At 40.8% G+C, this 17,460-nt stretch overlaps 2 protein-coding genes across 3 annotated transcripts; one reads left to right on the top strand and one right to left on the bottom strand.

Moving 5' to 3' along the window:
* Window positions 1-4,876: 4,876 nt before the first annotated feature.
* Window positions 4,877-9,071, bottom strand: LOC109487206 (alpha-2,8-sialyltransferase 8B-like). Of its 2 annotated transcripts, XM_019791189.1 has the most exons (5): window positions 8,966-9,071; window positions 7,537-7,635; window positions 6,514-6,745; window positions 5,818-6,044; window positions 4,877-5,593 (listed from the first exon to the last, which is right to left on the bottom strand). In XM_019791189.1, exons 1-5 carry the CDS (start codon window positions 9,055-9,057, stop codon window positions 5,308-5,310), a joined length of 936 nt encoding a protein of 311 aa, XP_019646748.1. In that variant the 5' UTR covers window positions 9,058-9,071; the 3' UTR covers window positions 4,877-5,307. The 2 variants fall into 2 exon arrangements, with proteins under 2 accessions (XP_019646748.1, XP_019646749.1); XM_019791190.1 differs by lacking the exon at window positions 5,818-6,044.
* A 3,148-nt stretch (window positions 9,072-12,219) lies between these two features.
* LOC109487207 lies at window positions 12,220-15,396 on the top strand. The gene is made up of 4 exons (XM_019791191.1): window positions 12,220-12,366; window positions 13,181-13,283; window positions 14,076-14,259; window positions 14,834-15,396. The coding sequence occupies exons 1-4, from the start codon at window positions 12,364-12,366 to the stop codon at window positions 14,874-14,876; spliced, it is 333 nt and encodes a 110-aa protein (XP_019646750.1). The 5' UTR covers window positions 12,220-12,363; the 3' UTR covers window positions 14,877-15,396.
* The last annotated feature ends 2,064 nt before the right edge of the window (window positions 15,397-17,460 follow it).

Raw genomic sequence — 17,460 nt, 5'->3', positions numbered from 1 at the left:
ATACATAACAAGAGACATTACACTAAATACACCAATTACGTTAAAACAATACATTTCATAAAAACATCTGAACAAACAAATACAAAATACTAAGCAAGACCAGAATATAAAACCAATTTACAAGGATGTCTACTCAACTATCATTTAAGGATATTATATCTTGATTCAAATGCAGTGTACAGATACATCCCCAACTGTCTTGCAAGAAAAACAGTTGGGCCGGCCAACAAAGCTACAAATTTGTGGGGATCAGGGCTCTGTGCATAAAAATCGGGATCGCACGCTTTAGAAGCTCGCCAACCCTGGAATGCAATCCCTAGCTGCGGGACAGCCTGCGGCTACTTTAACGCTTCCTCTGGTATTCAGTCTAGACAATAGCCTCCTGTGCAGGCCTCCATAGCATGCCGAAAACTGGGGGTTGGGGGTTCTCAGGGTCTTTGGGACCTTTTATGTGCTATTTTCTGATTGCATATAGACAACATAGCCGGCCTGGTTGAATTACCCCCGTTTTAGAACCTGGGCTAATCAGAAAACAGCCGAAGACCACCAAACCCCCAGTTCTATAAGCCTGGTACGAAGGCCTACATAGGAGGCTACTAATAAACGATACCTTCATGTGATGTGTGTGGGTATCGTTCCTATAGCTTATAGTTCCCCACAGTGACTCCGTTGTGTTGTGCATTGATTGTAATTATTGATAGCGGATCTGTTTTCCCGGGAGGGCGCGTGACACCACTCACTCAGAGGATCGCTGTTACATACTCTCCAAGTCGAGGCAGAGGTTTGGGTTTTGCCTTTTTTTTTAAAGCGTAAAATAGTGCAAACAAGAGTTCCGAGATCTCATACCTCCATGAAATATGGGCTTGACATGTAAATGTTAATTTCTTCTTTAATTATGCAAATTACCTCCACATTAACATAATAAATGCATCGTGATGTTAACTTTTGATTAACTTACACATGTACCAAGTATGAAATTCCCATCATTTACCACTAAGGAGTCATAGAATTTTCGCATTAATTATGCAAATTAGGTCATCATTTGCATAATTGGTATCTGGTGATGTTCCATCTGCCATAGATTACATACTAGTACATTACATGTATGAAAGTACTATAATGCAAAACACTGTAATTATAGAATTTCCTCATTAATTATGCAAATTAAGTCCTCATTTGCATAATTTGCAGTTAATTATGTACATCTCTCTCTCAGCTACCTACCTACCAAAAATGATGAAAATACATTGTTTCTATCTGGACTTATTGGCTTTTAAAGATTTCGCCCGAAAGTCCCCTGCAGTTCCAGAACAAGCTGCTAGGGGGACCAAACCCACACCACTTATTCCTGACAGGACAATCTATCTGCCACCAAAAAAATCAAGACCATAGCATATTCAGGACAAAAGATGCAAAAACCGGAAGTTCTGCTGCAGTACCAAGATCATCCACCAGGAAGCGTATATTTGACCTTGACCTTCGTCTTCCTAAGACCTACCAGCATACCAAATATCATCACAATCCATAAAGGCGTTATGAAGTTATGCTGGCCGCAAATGTGCGGAGACACAAACACACAGACAGACAGACAGACACACAGACAGACGCAACAAAAACAATACCTCCATTTTCATGGAGGTAATAACACAGGTTGTTTGTTTTCAAACACACAGCCATACACTGATACAGTGGCACATTTGCCCTGAAATAGGTCACCTATTCCCTGAGGGAGCGCGCTGGCTCGCTCCGCATAGCCACATCTGTTACCCTGGCTCGCAAGTACAAAGGAGATTCCTCTCAGCCATGCCCTGACTCAACCTTAAACCGGAAGTGCTGCTGCAGTACCAAGGCCATCCACCAGGAGGCCCATATTTGACCTTGCCTTTGTCCTCCTAAGACCTACCAGCATACCAAATATCATCACAATCCATAAAGGCGTTATGGAGTTATAAAGGTACAAATATGCGGAAACACAAACACACATACACACACACACACACACACGCACGCACACAGACGCGCCAAAAACAATACCTCCATTTTCATGGAGGTAAAAAGAAAGCCCGGTAAAAAGCCTAAAAATACGCCGATTTTTTTTATTATTTTTTATGCAACCACTCTTAATTGGGCCTGAACACAATTCGGCCATCATCACATGTACTTGCACTGTCCAGCAAAGCCAGGAAACTGCTAGGCGCTCTCTGCAAACTCAAAGGAAAACTGAGTAGAGAGGCCCTTGAACTAGCCTACATCACCATGATTCGATCAAAGATAGAGTATGCATCAGTACTGCTAGGAGACCTCGGCAGTACGGCTAGCGCTACTCTAGACAAAGTTAAATACCATGCTGGCTGCCTTACCGTGACAGGAGCCATGAAGGGGACCCCCAGTACGAGCCTCCTACGAGAGCTCGAATGGGACAACCTGTCTACCAGGAGACACTACCACTCCATGGTGTTAATGTACAAGATGACGCATGGTCTAGTCCCAGTGCACCTGCAGTCACTCATCCCCTCCACTAGAGGCGAACGGAGAACGACTCGTCTAGAGCTACGCAACACTACACATCTTCATGTTCCCCGCTGTAGAACGAAGGTGTACAGGTCCAGTTTTATTCCACATGCTTCTACCCTTTGGAACCACCTTCCACAGGCACTGAAGGAAGCCAGCAGCCTAAACGACTTCAAGAGAAAGTGCAAGGATTACCTGTTCACTCCGAGACATAACCAGCTGTACAGACGTCTAGGTACTCGGTACAACAACATCCTAACTGCAAGACTAAGAATGGACTGGAGCCCACTAAATGCCACCTTGCCCTTGATGAATATCAAAGACAAAATGTGCTCCTGTGGTACCTCTTCTGAGACTGTTTCCCATTATTTGCTACGCCGTCCTCTCTACAGCTGCCAGCGTCACATTTTAACCTCCACAGTAGAGCAACTCACACCACACCGTCTAACCGAATCTGTTCTACTACAGGGGCTACCAGGCTGTAACATGCACACAAACAAACAACTATTTGAGGCATTTGAAACATTTATTTCCACCAAAAAACGTTTAGATGGCCCTTCCCGTGGTACCACATAAGTTAACCTTTTACAATCTTACGTTATACATGTATATATTTCCTCACATATTGTATTATATTCAATTGCCCTTGACCTCTGACCTCCAAAACAATAATTGCTATTATTATCTTGATTGAGTACTTTATTATGCTTGGTTGTATCTTATATTGTTAACTGATTGATTTTAGCTTAATCTTTACTTGTTAGTTTTCTGTATTGGTATCTTAATCTTTGTATTGTTTGGCGCCCGAAATCAGCCATGCTGCCTGGGTGGCCAGTGTATTGTATCGTCACAATCGAATTAAAATAAAATAAAATCATAGGTAGTGTCATTTAAATATAAATAATGAAAATATAACTCTTCACCACACCATGATAACAAATGAAACATACATAAAAATAAACCAATAACTAGAGAAGTAACATTTGCAAAGCAAATGCATAATGTTTACCTTCGAGCATGGTCATCTCTGTTAAATCTTACCCAAACACATTCACATAAATGTACTACTAGTATATGGTGACAGCAGCAGAGCAGACCATGAAATTGCAACATTATGTAACCCAACACCAGTCACCATGGTGACTGACGTCAACAAATCATGTCATTGGTCAGGACATAGGTCACTGTTTGGAGAAGAAAAAGAGGAAGAAACTGTATGTTTTCCTTTGGTAAACATAACAAAATAACGAACAACCATCGCCTTGATTTTTACTGTCAGCAATAGTTTCATTTGTCTGGAACAGAAAGACGAAAAAAATATAACCTAAATCAATATGTTTACTCCTGTGTATATATTCTTTCAGTTTCAGTTTCATTATTCGCACTTTGAAATAAAATGTAACAATACAGATACAAGAAAATATAAATGAAATGTAACAGTGCAGGGAGGCCGGAAGCATAAAAATGCTTATGAGGAGGCCTCCCTTCATAACGTGATTAACAATTCAAATAAATCGGATAAATAAGAAATAACTTAGGTAACGGGTAAATGAAACAAAACAATAAGATACAATACTATCTACAATAATGAAAAGTAGTAATGAAAAGTAGTAAACAATTAAACTTAAACAAAAATTGAGAATGTGTGGGGTTATTTATGAAAGCTACTTTAGTATGATTTTTGAAAATGGTGACGGAGGGACTAATTTGTAAAGTTCTACTTAGGTTGTTCTTTGCCGTATCAAATTCGTGTACAGCTTCGTGTGATCGAGGAGGAACGTTATTAAAAAGTATACAGTTTTCTGTTAACACGTTGAAAATGGAGAATAAAGAAAACTTTATATTCCCAGATAGCTGCAACTTTTTCTCAACATGTCATCTTGGACCCTGGAGTAAGACTGATTAACTGCTCTCTCTTACCTCTTTCCTATCGCAGAGAACTACTTGACCTATCCTTCCTGTTTAAATGTTTTCTAGGCCATTATGAAATAGATATCCAGCACTACATAACTTACCCTCACACTTCATTAAGATCTAGCTCTCAGGCCAAGCTTCAACCCAAAAAATGCCTCAATACTACTTATAAAAATTACTTCTTCCAAAGAGTAGTTCCCATTTGGAACGCCTTACCCCTTAATATTAGACTTTTAAAATTATGCCCCACAGCCTCTATAACCACCTTTAAGAAATTAATCCTAGTTTACTATCTCTCACTTACCAACAACAGATTCGATCCCAACAATATATGCACCTGGCTTACTCAATGTCCTTGTCGCAAGTGTTCTCCATTCTAATCATCCCAATCAGATATAATGTTATCATTATTATGATTTATTTATTTATTCATTTGAATTATTTTGCTGGGTACCTTTTCATTTCTAATCAAATGTTGTTACTAATTGATATTATAATTATTATTATCACTATTATCATCGCGTTGTTTTCATTTGCTGTTTTTGCTCATACTGCTGCTGACCTATTATGTATCATTTATTACTTATCGAATGATTTATTATTTATCGTTGGCTCGCCGTTCTATTTACCTCAACGTTCATTATATGATTTGTTAATTCTTTGTCGTCACCCTTGTAAATAGTGTTGTTATGATTTCTGTTATTGTTTATTTTGTTTTATTATTTATGTAATCCTTATCAGTTTATATTGGTGGGGGCATTAAAAAGGAGTATGTTCCTGTTTCCCCCAACCTTTTACATTTTGTTGTAATAAAGCTGAAATGAATAAGACTGTAAAATTCGCACATTCTGACAGATTTTGCGAAATGGTTTCGTCGATTCATTATTTACATACATCCGTTACCAACTTAAGTGCCCCACTGTCATGTAGTGATTTTAAAAGTTCGTGCTGGTGAAAAAAATCGTGTCTACTTCTGTTGACTTCCATTTCCACTTCCGTCTCGTCGAAGTAATGGTAATGTAATTTTTTGTTGTGAACATTCCTTTGATATGGGTAGAAGCCATATAGGGTGATGACGTCACAAAATGTACTGGCAAGGGTGTAGGTATTGAGTCCGGCAGTTGTACCCCCATTGGAAAGGTTGCTGTTGTACTTCTCATTCCAGAACCTAAATGCAAGACAATTTTTGATTAGAGTGATATTTGTACACAGATACTGTAATAGAGGAAAGAAAGTCAAGACCCACATCCGAATGAAGCATTTTGCGATAAATCTTGCCGAATGGGGTCAAAACGGACCCCGATATGTTTCATTGACAGATAGATAGATGGAAAGAGAGACTGAGAGAGAGAGGGAGAGAAAGACAGAGAGATTTCATCATGGGACACTTACGTTTTGATATATTGCTTTGGTGGAGACACCGAATACGTGATTGTGATGTTAAGATCCAACCTCCTTATCATCGCGTTTAAAGCAGGAAGGTTTGTGCGGTTGACGAGTATATAGCTCATTATGGAGTTATTCCGAGAAATTATCCATTGGGGGTCAAAATCGACTCTATCCATTTTGTTTAGCACTATGCGGTTGATAATGGTCATGTTCGTCTTCTCACCGACATCCTGAAACAAACAAAAATATTAATAACCCTAAGAGCATACATCATTACAAGGACTGGCTTTCTGTCCCTTAAATTTATCATGGAGTTAAACCTCCATGAATTTGTATACTATACTTGCTAAAATAAGGAAACTCTATTGCTAAAATTTGTAATGTTCTAACCAGGTTCAAAACGGGCTTTTGAGACCCGCTCCCTGTAAAATCAGCCCAAGGCCCTTCCAGTAACCATTTTCCGTCAGAATTTTGGGTATTTTGCTCCATGATTGTCAATATACATTGGGGTAGTGCGGTTTCAACTCATCAGTATGTAGATAAATGACTATAATATTGGCTTTGAAAAATCGGGTTTCCCAGTCCTAAAAACTGTACTCATTTGTAAATATACTAATAAAAGACTGCATTAACATCTATAGTAATTAGTTAGTATTTATAGTAATCAAAATCACATGTGAAGCATGAAGGCATTGTCACCTGTTCGAATGTCTTTAATGGAGCATCATTTACTCTGATAACAAAATCATTGCGGTCAATGTCGTCCCCACAGCCGCTGTCACGGAGAATGCCGCTGTTGCCGACTACTGCGCATGTCCGGTAATGTCCCACTGGTGTTGTCATGACAACAGACGTTCCATTTTTCTTACAGTGGTCATAGTCGATGATGGCGAAATTTTCTGATGGGTTGAAATAGCGACTTGTCTGATTGCTGAAACAAAACAAAAAATAAAATATTTAACTTGTCTACATATATGACTGATACATTTGACGCTATATGGCACAAACAATGCTATTCTTTCCTATCCCGTCTGTACAACTCCTCAAACAACATTATCCAATCTGTTCTCAAGTCCGATGTAATATTCCGCTACAGATTCTTCCGCAATATCTGGGACCGTCTGTACGTATAGACATGTTTTTACTATTGTTATTATGTGTATTTTTATCTGTATGCTTTATATGGGTGAGTTATGCCTGAAATAAAGAATAAAAATACAGAAAGAATATTGTCAGCACTATTATTTGAACCATTGCCTTCTCCAGAAAGGCTATATTATCGGTAGCATGGATTGGTAGGCCTTGAATTTTTGAACACCTCAATCCTTGGTTGATAACTCTGGTCCGTGAAGGCATGGCTATCTCTTGTTCTTTCTGGGCTGGTGTTAGGTACTTAGTAGTTGGTACGTCCACCAGTTTATTAGTCATTTTGTACATCATGCAAAGTCTGGTCATTTTCGTCTGTCTTCCAGTGACACCCACTGTAGGTTTCTTTTTTAATTCACTTCATTGACACTAGCACCCCTTTCATATTTGTTTATACAGAATCTTGCAGCTTCATTTTTGTACCATGGCATTTCCAGATTGTCTTTGTCTTTCTTTGTATATGGATCCCTCTTAATAAACAAATAATAGTGTTTTGCAAAAATGTTTTGAATATATACTTATCTACACAAGAAATCAGTCACTCAAGGAACTGGATAAATGTTGAGATACACTTACCTAATACGAAATGCTGATGTAACGTTGTACCAGTCGATGAATAAACCCTTAGTGCCAAAGGCTGTAACTTCTCTCTTCATCAGGGGCTCTGTGCTGAAGCTGACACAAAAACAATATTAACGGTCGACTCACGGTGGTAAAATCTGGGCTGCAAAGTTCCCACATTTCATAGAATCCGAACAGTGTTCGATCGTGTTCGATCTGGGCAATTCGAATCGAACCCGCGTTCCATTTCGGGGTCACCTGCGGTCATTTGCAATAAAGCGGCCTGAGTGACTCGCAACAGATAAAAAACAACACTTTTCTGTAGATACAAAAAGTTTCCAGGACAGTACATGTCCGCTATCATTTTTTGTGGACATGTAAACATGTAGCGAAGCTACTGTCATATCCCTGGGTGACCTTGAATACTGTAATGATTCTTTACGCCTTTATGAATAACACGGTGTACAAAGTTGGGAGATATGACATGCCTGCAAAACTCGTTCAAACCTGGAAGCATGGGGAGTCAAACATACCCCATTTACGGCTCAAAATGACTGTCATGGTTGTCCCGAAAATCGTGCTTTAGGGATTTTTGAGTAACGTTAATTAAATGCGAAAAAAAGCAAAAAATTCGATTTTTCACCTATTTGTCGACAAAAACTATACTTTAAGTCAGAAATTAAAAAATCCCTAAAGCACGATTTTTCATCTCATTCCTCGTCGTCGAAAAATGTAAAAATCAGTGATCTTGCGTAATATGTGTAGCCAGGTTTGCTCGGTGATTGGCTAAAATATGGCGCACCGAAATTCCGTGAATTATCGACTTTTTAAACGAAATCCGAAAAAAATCTTCCATTTAGCGCAAAAAATCACCATTGAATGTATGTAAAGACGATAATTTTATTTTATTTCAACGAAATTTTCCCTTCGATACTAGTTTGTTTATTTTCAAATGTTTTACGGTTAGCCCAAAATTGCGTCTTGTAACCCGATACGAACGCCCCCAGCAATGGGAAAGAATGCCGTAGTGACAGACCGCCGTGACTATACTTCACTTAAAAGAACTTTAATTCAAAGCACTAAATGACGAAGAAGACATATATCAATGTATTAAGTTTAGTTCTAAAGCATTATGTATGCACGCATCTTCTTTGTCTACATAATCTCTCTTCGCCCCTGAAATAACCTTTTTAGTAACGAAACTAGAAAGGTAACATTTCCAAAGCAAATTCATAATTTATTTATTTATTTATCTATTTATTTATTCATTCATTCATTTATTATAATTCTCCACATACACGTGTACATGGAAGACATGGAAGAACAGGTGCACCTTTTCAAGGCCACCATGCTGACAAACAAATAGACGATTGGTCTAGCCTAACAAAATACTGTTCTGTTTATTGTTACTCAAACACAAGGAGGTAAACATAAAAATACTTACTTCGTAAGGTTGTAGTATTTCTGCAGCAGGAAGAGAGATAAAATCAAAACTACAGCAAATAAGACTTGAGTGGTGGTTAACGATCTCTTCATAATTAGTATGTTTAAGTAGGCCAAAGGTCATAGTTGTGGCCGAACGGGTTGGAGACAGATTAACTTTCTCCCTGCTGCCTAACCCGGCAAACAGTGCAACTTTGGCGACTAACTGCTACCTTGGTAGGGTGCAGGTTAACATTCTCACACTGACACTCCCTAATTAGTCAACCTGTGACCCAGTTACACACATGTACAGGCACTCACCAGAGGTTATTGACCCGTATAAGGACATCCCCTGTATAATGTCCTTGGGCCGAGGCTTTTCATTTTGACACAAACAACCTTGCCACCTGAAATCTGACAAACACGTAACGAGCTTTTTGTCACAGATATTTTAGATCCTTAAATGATGAAATATAAAAATTCGCATTCCTTATGAAAATGACAAGCAATGTATCATTATCGTACATAAATATTATGTGACTGTCTCAAGAAGCGAGAAGAAGTTGAACCTGTAAATAGTAGCTCACATTAGTATGTATAGTTTAAGTGTTATTGTTGTATTCTTTTCCCTGTCTATTCATGATCTGTACTTACAATTACATGTAGCTTGTTAGAGCACAAACGTACAATAAAGGCCTTTTATTAATTCATTCAGCTTGTTAGGCCAGCGAAACAGGTCGTCTCCGTATTTAACATAAGGCCATATACAACAGGTGCATTTTAACCTCATCACGCCAGCATTATTGCTTCTCTGCGTTGCAAAATTTAGATTTTAAGGAGTCCCTTTCCACCAACTGACTTTACCATGCAACAAAACCGCCACCTAGCGGTAATAGCTGGGATAGCAGGAGGGGTGGGATGGGTGGTTATTGTTAATCTCCAAGCAGATCATACGTTGGCAGGGCAGTATCCATTGGCCAGAGGAGTGTCCATACTTCGTGGCTACTGGACATTCCTCTGGCCAATGGATACTGCCTTGCCACCGTATGATCTGCTTGGAGATTTGGGGTATCGTCCCTATAGCTTATAGTTCCCCACAGTGAGTCCGTTGTGTTGTGCATTGATTGTAATTATTGATAGCGGCTCTGTTTTCGCGGGAGGGCGCGTGACACCACTCATGATCAGAGGATCGCCCCTCTCACGTAAAACTGCACACTCGTGCTTTGGGAATTATTATTTGTTGTGTCAATAAAGAATCTGTAAACAGTACACAATTGCATGTTTTTTTTGTCAACCTCCGCAATACGATTATTTAAAGTGTCCCTTATGCAACCATTTTAGCATTATATGCATACCAAACTTTCCAGCTCAAACGTTAACGCTTAAAAACCTCATCACGCTAGCACTAGTTCTTCTTTGCGTTGCAAATTTCTGATTGTAAGAAGTCCCTTTCCCCCCTCACCCACTCATTCCTCCGACCGTTCATCATCATCATCATCAAAATGGTTTATTGCTAAAATCAAGAACATTGCAGCATAAAGCTGAATTACGTTCAAAGATGCACATCCTGTTTTAAAAACATTAACGACTGCACAATCTTGGAGTCAAAATGTGGTAATAGAGTTACAACTTAAAAATATTTACACGATATTACATACATTTAGCATAGTAAAATTAAAATTTTGGTCACTCACATTAGTACTGTACATTTCAACATTACATTAAACTATTTCATATACAAATTGCACAAGAGAGGCATTTACAGAGTTAAGAGCAGTATCATTTCATTTCGTTCAACAGTCTTGTTCAACAGTCATCTGCGGCGTAGCGGCAGAGTGCGCGACTCGGAACTTTGAGTCCCGGGTTCTCGTCCTGACATGCCACCGATCTTGTGCCCTTGGGAAAGGAACTTTACACGGCTTTCCTCACTTAGCTCAGGTGTAAATGAGTATTGTCCTGTCATGTATTTGTCCCCTGTGTTGGTGGCGGCATTAATATAAGTTGAAAAAACTTGAGTGTGTCGTCACCACGTCTGGTGATTACATGTTTGAATTTAAAAAAAAAAAACAGTCATTTCGTTCAACAGTTCTGGTCACTCAGGGGTTACAGTTGGCAAATCCGTGAGGTATCGATTAAAACCCGGCTCTTCTCTTTCCGGATATCTTTCTGCACGTCCATTTGTTTGCCGAAGTTATCACTATTTTCATCACAATCTTCCCGCCATGCCAACCTGGGTCTTGTAGCTAAGACAGATTAAAATATAGACGTGTAAAATTTGCGGGACACTGCCATCGTGCAAAAGAAGAAGTCATTTCATCACTCCTCCTGTGGAAACCACATGGCAAGACTCACTCCAGACAACTCACATATCCAGCTACTCTCACAAGGGACACAGGATTACAACAACAAGACCTTCCAGCTGCAATGGAAGATCGTACTTTGTGTCGTCGTGTTGTGCAGGAGCTTGCAACGTCCCCCAGCCAGGGTGTCGACAGATGATGATGATGATGATAAGACACCTTTGCCACAAGGCACATTCGCTACAATACATGATCGTTAGCCTCTACCAGGCTTCGGGAGGCGGCTGAAAAGAGTACAAATCGGCCAAATAGAGACATAACACATGCCAGGGGAGTTTGTCTGCGGGGAGAAAACATTTTGCCGCATGTTATCTCTCTATTTGGTCGATTTCTACTCTTCCAGCCACCTCCTGAAGCCTGGTAGAGGCTACATGATCGCTACAAAGTTTGCCACATGTTCGCCACTCCCCCCATATTCCCTCCCCCTCACATTGCTACACTAACGACTGTTCGGAATTGATCTATTACCCCGATCCGCAGTCAGGGCTACTGAAGGGGGATTTTCAGCCGGCTAGACGTCAAGGAAAATGCTAACCCGACTTAGAAAGCAAAATCAATACATTCTCGCCGTACTTTTATCCGCTTAACGCCCACGAAACCTCACCCTTTATGTTCACCACCACAAAAACAAGCCAACATTTCTAACGACATTTCGCTACATTAACGAATAACCTAACTGCTACACGTTCAAATTTGCTACAAGAAAATTTGACAATTCATACAGGCAAGGTTTTAGAATGAATCATAATCTTACAAGGTCTAAATTCCTGATTTTTAGCTTAGATTTTATATATAAAAACACCATCAGCCCAGCTTTGATCCGACATAAGGGATTGCGTAGTTAGTACATATTATAGATTTTTGAAGCGACTCCCGGAAGTTGTGATACTGGGCGTCCCCTTATCCGGGTAGAGCTGTACACATATCCTGATGAACACACACGTAGTAAGGCCGGGCTGCCACGCTGCCGAACAACAGAACATAACACAGCTCAGCCGACAGCTACACAACTGGTCTACGACAGCTACCCAACTCCTTACACCATTTCTACACAGCCACTATGGTAAGCTATTCCATTTTCTATACCCGAACCTATACCTATAATGTAGTAGGTTTTTTTTTTGCCTGAGCATTCATTATATACGCATACAACATAACACAGCTCAGCCAACAGCTACAAAACAGGTCTTCTCTCACACAATTTCTCAACGGCCACTATGGTAAGATAATTTTCTTATCCCATACCCGAACCTACACCTATTATCTAGTAGGTTGTTGTAGTTGTAGGTTGCTTTTTGCATGAGCATTTATTCTGTACGCAAATATATCATAGCGTGGTTAATTTTGAATGCTTAATTGTAAGAACATCTTTTTGTGTGGGCAAAGTACCATGTACGCTTTCGTCGACGGTCGAAGGTAGTCGAGCGATTTTGATGCCGTAGACAGGCTGTGACAGAACCAACAGCCAACAAGGATTATAAGGCGGCTTTTCCGCCGTATATTCCGCCTTATAACAAGACATGCACGGCTGTCCCAAGAATTCCTTCGGTTTGCAATCGTGCAGCTATCACACAACCTTTGTGACTAGGCCCAAATATAAGTATCAACTGACATGAATGATAATAATTATAGATGTTATTTTGCCATGAAGAATACTGTAGCCACAAAATTTAATAATCATGCCCCAGCAGCCCCACCCTTATAGAAAACATCATAAATACCAACAAGTTTTAAATTATAAAGCAGAGGAACGCCTTGGAACAAATTGGAATATTAGTAAAAGATATAACTGTTGTATTAATTTTACACATTACAAAAAGCCATCTATTGCTATATATTTGCTATATGTACATATCTACTGTTTCTTTACTTGTCAGATCGCGCTAGACCAGCACAGTTGTGACCGCTGCATCTTGGCTAAAGACGGGGAGTGTCCGGAACAAAACAGCGTCCACGTGATTAACTGCTGGCTTCCAAAAGGTAATATTTACTACTGTTGAAACCTTTTTTTTAGATCTACATGTAACGCTCCCCATTTCTTAATGTTATCTTAGCCTTTATATGAAGACTGTGCCAAGATAGAAATACGGCTATCAATATACATCTCAAAAGGAACACTTGAAAAATGTTTTCCACACGATATTTCCGTAGACAATAGTTCACAGTCCTATTAGCCCCTACCAGGCTTCGGGAAACGGCTGGAAAGAGTAGAAACTGGCCAAATAGAGAGATGATCGATATGCCAGGGGAGTTGGTCCGTGCTGAGAGTAGAGTACCGTTTGCAGCTTCTTAGCGCGGACTAACCCCCCTGTCATAGCATCTGTCTATTTGGCCAATTTCTACTCTTTCCAGCCGCTTCCCGAAGCCTGGTAGAGGCTACAGCCACGTAGCATTTGCCATAAGATGGACAAGGACAGACAGTACCGTATAAGTCCACCTAAGCTTGGAAGTTTCATACAGATGTACCAAGCTCCGCTATATATCACGCCAGGATATAATATTGTTGGCGGTTCTCCTAAGATTGATTTTGTGCCTAAATACATGTACATGCGGCCGGTCGAACAACAACATTGAAGCTGCACCGATCAATGTGAACCACATGTCCATGCGCGCCGCTTCACCCGGGTTAGAACATTGTTTGATCAACAATACTGACATAAGAAATCAATTATCAGAAAAACAATGTAAAGAACGTTAGTATACATATCTGCATCCTTGTCCGAAACTTTCCTAACGTCTATAAAGGTGATTTGAACTTTTATTTTTCTCCAGACCCGTTCGCGTGGAGCCCGTGCCACGTGAAGTGGTGGGTGTACGTGATGTCGCGCCTGTACTCCCTGTCCGTGGCGCTGCCCATGTTTGAGATGAACGGACGCGGACTGTGTCTCCTCTCCCTGCCGGGATTCATGTACCGGGAACAGACGGGCAAGGGCTACCTGCTCTACTACGATCTCAGGTAAGACACTGAGCTTGTACGTCTCTAGGTTACCGAGCATGTCTCTATTGCTCGCCTACCTCATCTAAAATATTTCATGTACCGCGAACAGACAGGCAAGGGCTACCTGCTCTACTACGATCTCAGGTAAGTCACAGTTCTTACTCAGGACCCTGCTGGGCTGTTTGCGGAAACGAAAAGTTCGATATAAAAGATAAGAGAACACATTCAAACAGTTTTAGAAACTAATCAGAAGTACTATTTGTGTTATATTCTTGATATGAATTGTTAATTTTTCGTTCCGTAAACAGCGCGACCAGGTAAGACGCTAAGATTGTACGTCTCTAGATTACCGACAATGTCTCTATTGTTTACCAAGCTCATCTGAAATATTCTGCCTATCATCTTGAATGTTCTTGCTCATCTAAAATATTCTACTTCTCATTCGAAATATTTCAGCTCAACTGAAATGTTCTAAGTCTAATATTAGTAACCCTAACTTTGCCAACTTGTGTATAAATGTATAATTGCATGATCCAATATATTCCACAATTACGGTATTCTTTCATTTTGCTTCCTTTCCTTTCGCTCACAGGTATCGTCTATGGAAGAAATTTCACAAGGAAGAAGAGCACTGAGTTTTCCTGACAAGAACATAGCAAGTATAGTCACAGCACATCTATCCAAATGACAGAACTCCTAGGGGATCATTTCAATCAGACCTATCACTTCTTCTTGAGACTATAAGATGTGGAGTTGGTTGTTTTCAAAGCCTGTGATAGACCATGGATAGACCAACAATAGCATGACGTAAAGTTGCTCCACCTAGCGATTCTTTCAGTACTGCATACTACATAGTACCAAACGATCAATTTCAAATGTCAGTATAAAGTAAGTGAGGTGTAAGGGTGCGAAACGAAACGATTCAATGCAAAATGCTGATTATCTTCCTAAGTGCAATGATGAACTGCTGCTAAAGTAAAAAAAATGTTATCATCATAAACGACAAACTCCAACTGCAGCACAACTTCCGTATTTAAAAACGTTACAGTAGGTTGGTTCATGATAAACAGATTTATTTTCTGCCCTTATTAATTTATTGAGAGAAATTATATATGTGTTGGTGAAACGCTGCTAATAAAGCCATACTATACCTCCAAGACTCGGTTTGATAGTTTGTCATGTTTACCTTTGCAGAAGAAAATTTCAACGTATTGTTTTTGCTCTGTTTCTTCTTCATCTCCAAACACACAAGGTCAACCCCTGAGCCTGACAGCTGTCACCATGGTAACTGGCGCTGGGGCAGACACCTGTGGTGTTGAGTTACATAATGTTGCAATTTTCAGGACAGAGTTGGGGGGGGGCTAGTCATTATAGATATGTTTGAATGTGTTTGAGTTAAAATTAATAGGATACGAAGCAGTATACTAGTTTCTTATGATAGACCATGTGAAGGTAAACATTTTGCATTTGCTTTGCTAATGTTAATCTCCAAGTAGATTCGGTAGGGCAAGGGGACTTTATACTGGCCAGTCCTGTATCCATTGGCCGCCTGTATCCAACGTTCGCCCCACGAATCTGCCACAGAACGGAAGACTTGAAGCCTATTTTCAAGTAGCTGCGAAGTGTTTTACGGCGGGTTACGTTTTCCACCCGCGCGCCGCGGGAGTTTCCGTTCTGGCAGTCGGTGCGCAGTGATCCACGATCTTCCTTCCTATTATATAACGGTCACATTTTGAAAGCCGTACCTTTAAACCTTACTCACAGAACCTTAACCTTACCGGTGTTTTGAGTTGTCCATACGCTCGCCGCTCATCATGAACGACATTTTGCGGGCGCATCGTGTTGCACGTGACATTTGGGGTTTCCCCGGACTGAAAGATGGCCAAGTTGCGGCCATCAGAGCCGCCGTGGAGAGGAAAGATAGCTTCGTCGGGCTCGCGACAGGACACGGAAAATCCATTTGCTACCAAATTCTGCCATCCATTGCCAAAGAGCCCACAATCGTCATTGTAATCTCGCCACTCTATGCACTTGTTGCAGATCTGGTATTGGTAAAACAAGTTTGTTTTCTGGACTGTTTCCCCCCTTTTTTGCACGTCGATTTGACCGATCTCACTGCCCCCCTCCCCAACTATAATCATAATGGATCACGACACTGTATTTTGATCTGGAGGATCCGACAAAATTTTACCGATCGTAAACAGAGTAAATGTCAACATAAAGTTTCACAAACACCGTTGTTGATCGCATTATACACCTCGCTAGTCATTAGGAAGGCGGAAGCGGCAGGGAGCCAACACGGCCCGCTGACTATACTGTTCCCTACACCGGACGCGCGTTAACTCCGGGCAGTAAAAAGATTTACCAAACGATGTTTTAATGGTTACCAGGGAGGGGCAGCGACACCAATTTTGAAAGGGTAGCCCCGCCCTGGTGCGTTCTGTGGCAGATTCGTGGGGCGAACGTTGGATACAGGCGGCCAATGGATACAGGACTGGCCAGTATAAAGTCCCCTTGCCCCACCTAATCTGCTTGGAGATTAGCTAATGTTACCTTTCTTTGCTTGTTTCGTGTTGTTTCCTGTCGAAAATGCACAACTTTGAGAGTTAGGCGGAAAGGAGGGGGGGGGGGGGGAACAAGGGTTCACCACAAGGTCAACACAGTCATCAACTCTTTCCCAAAGCCTTTGATCGTTTGGCTCGCTCTATATCCTCCTCCAATCGATCCATATCCGCATCTCTTTCCGCCCAAACATCCCACTCTAGGAGCGGGAAACGTCGATTGATCGAACCAAGCTCGCCACTACAGGCGATTATCCAAGCATGCCAAAAACTGGGGGTTTGTGGGGGTCTTCAGGGTCTCTGGGATCTTTTATGTGCTATTTTCTGATTGTACATAGACAACATAGCCGGCCTGGTTGAATTGCCCCCGTTTTTTGAACTGGGCTAATCAGAAAACAGTCGAAGACCACCAAACCCCCAGTTCTATAAGCCTGTTTCGGAGGCTAGCCACTACAGACGATTACTTTAGTATTCAAGCGGCGAGAATACAGGAACTCCCTTACTGAGTGCGCCGCTCCGATCCCACTTGTTGTAACCCATACGTGTATACACTAGTGATCAGGTCTTCACCACGGATTAACAAGACTTCGCGTACATGCAGTCCCCAGGGCATGTTATTGTCGACCTTTCTACATATTATGTACACCCGATCCGGCCA

The sequence above is a fragment of the Branchiostoma belcheri genome, unplaced genomic scaffold (genome assembly GCF_001625305.1).
Source record: "Branchiostoma belcheri isolate BF01 breed outbred unplaced genomic scaffold, Haploidv18h27 scaffold86, whole genome shotgun sequence".
NCBI lineage: Eukaryota > Metazoa > Chordata > Leptocardii > Amphioxiformes > Branchiostomatidae > Branchiostoma > Branchiostoma belcheri.
This window is presented reverse-complemented; position numbering and strand designations above follow the sequence as displayed.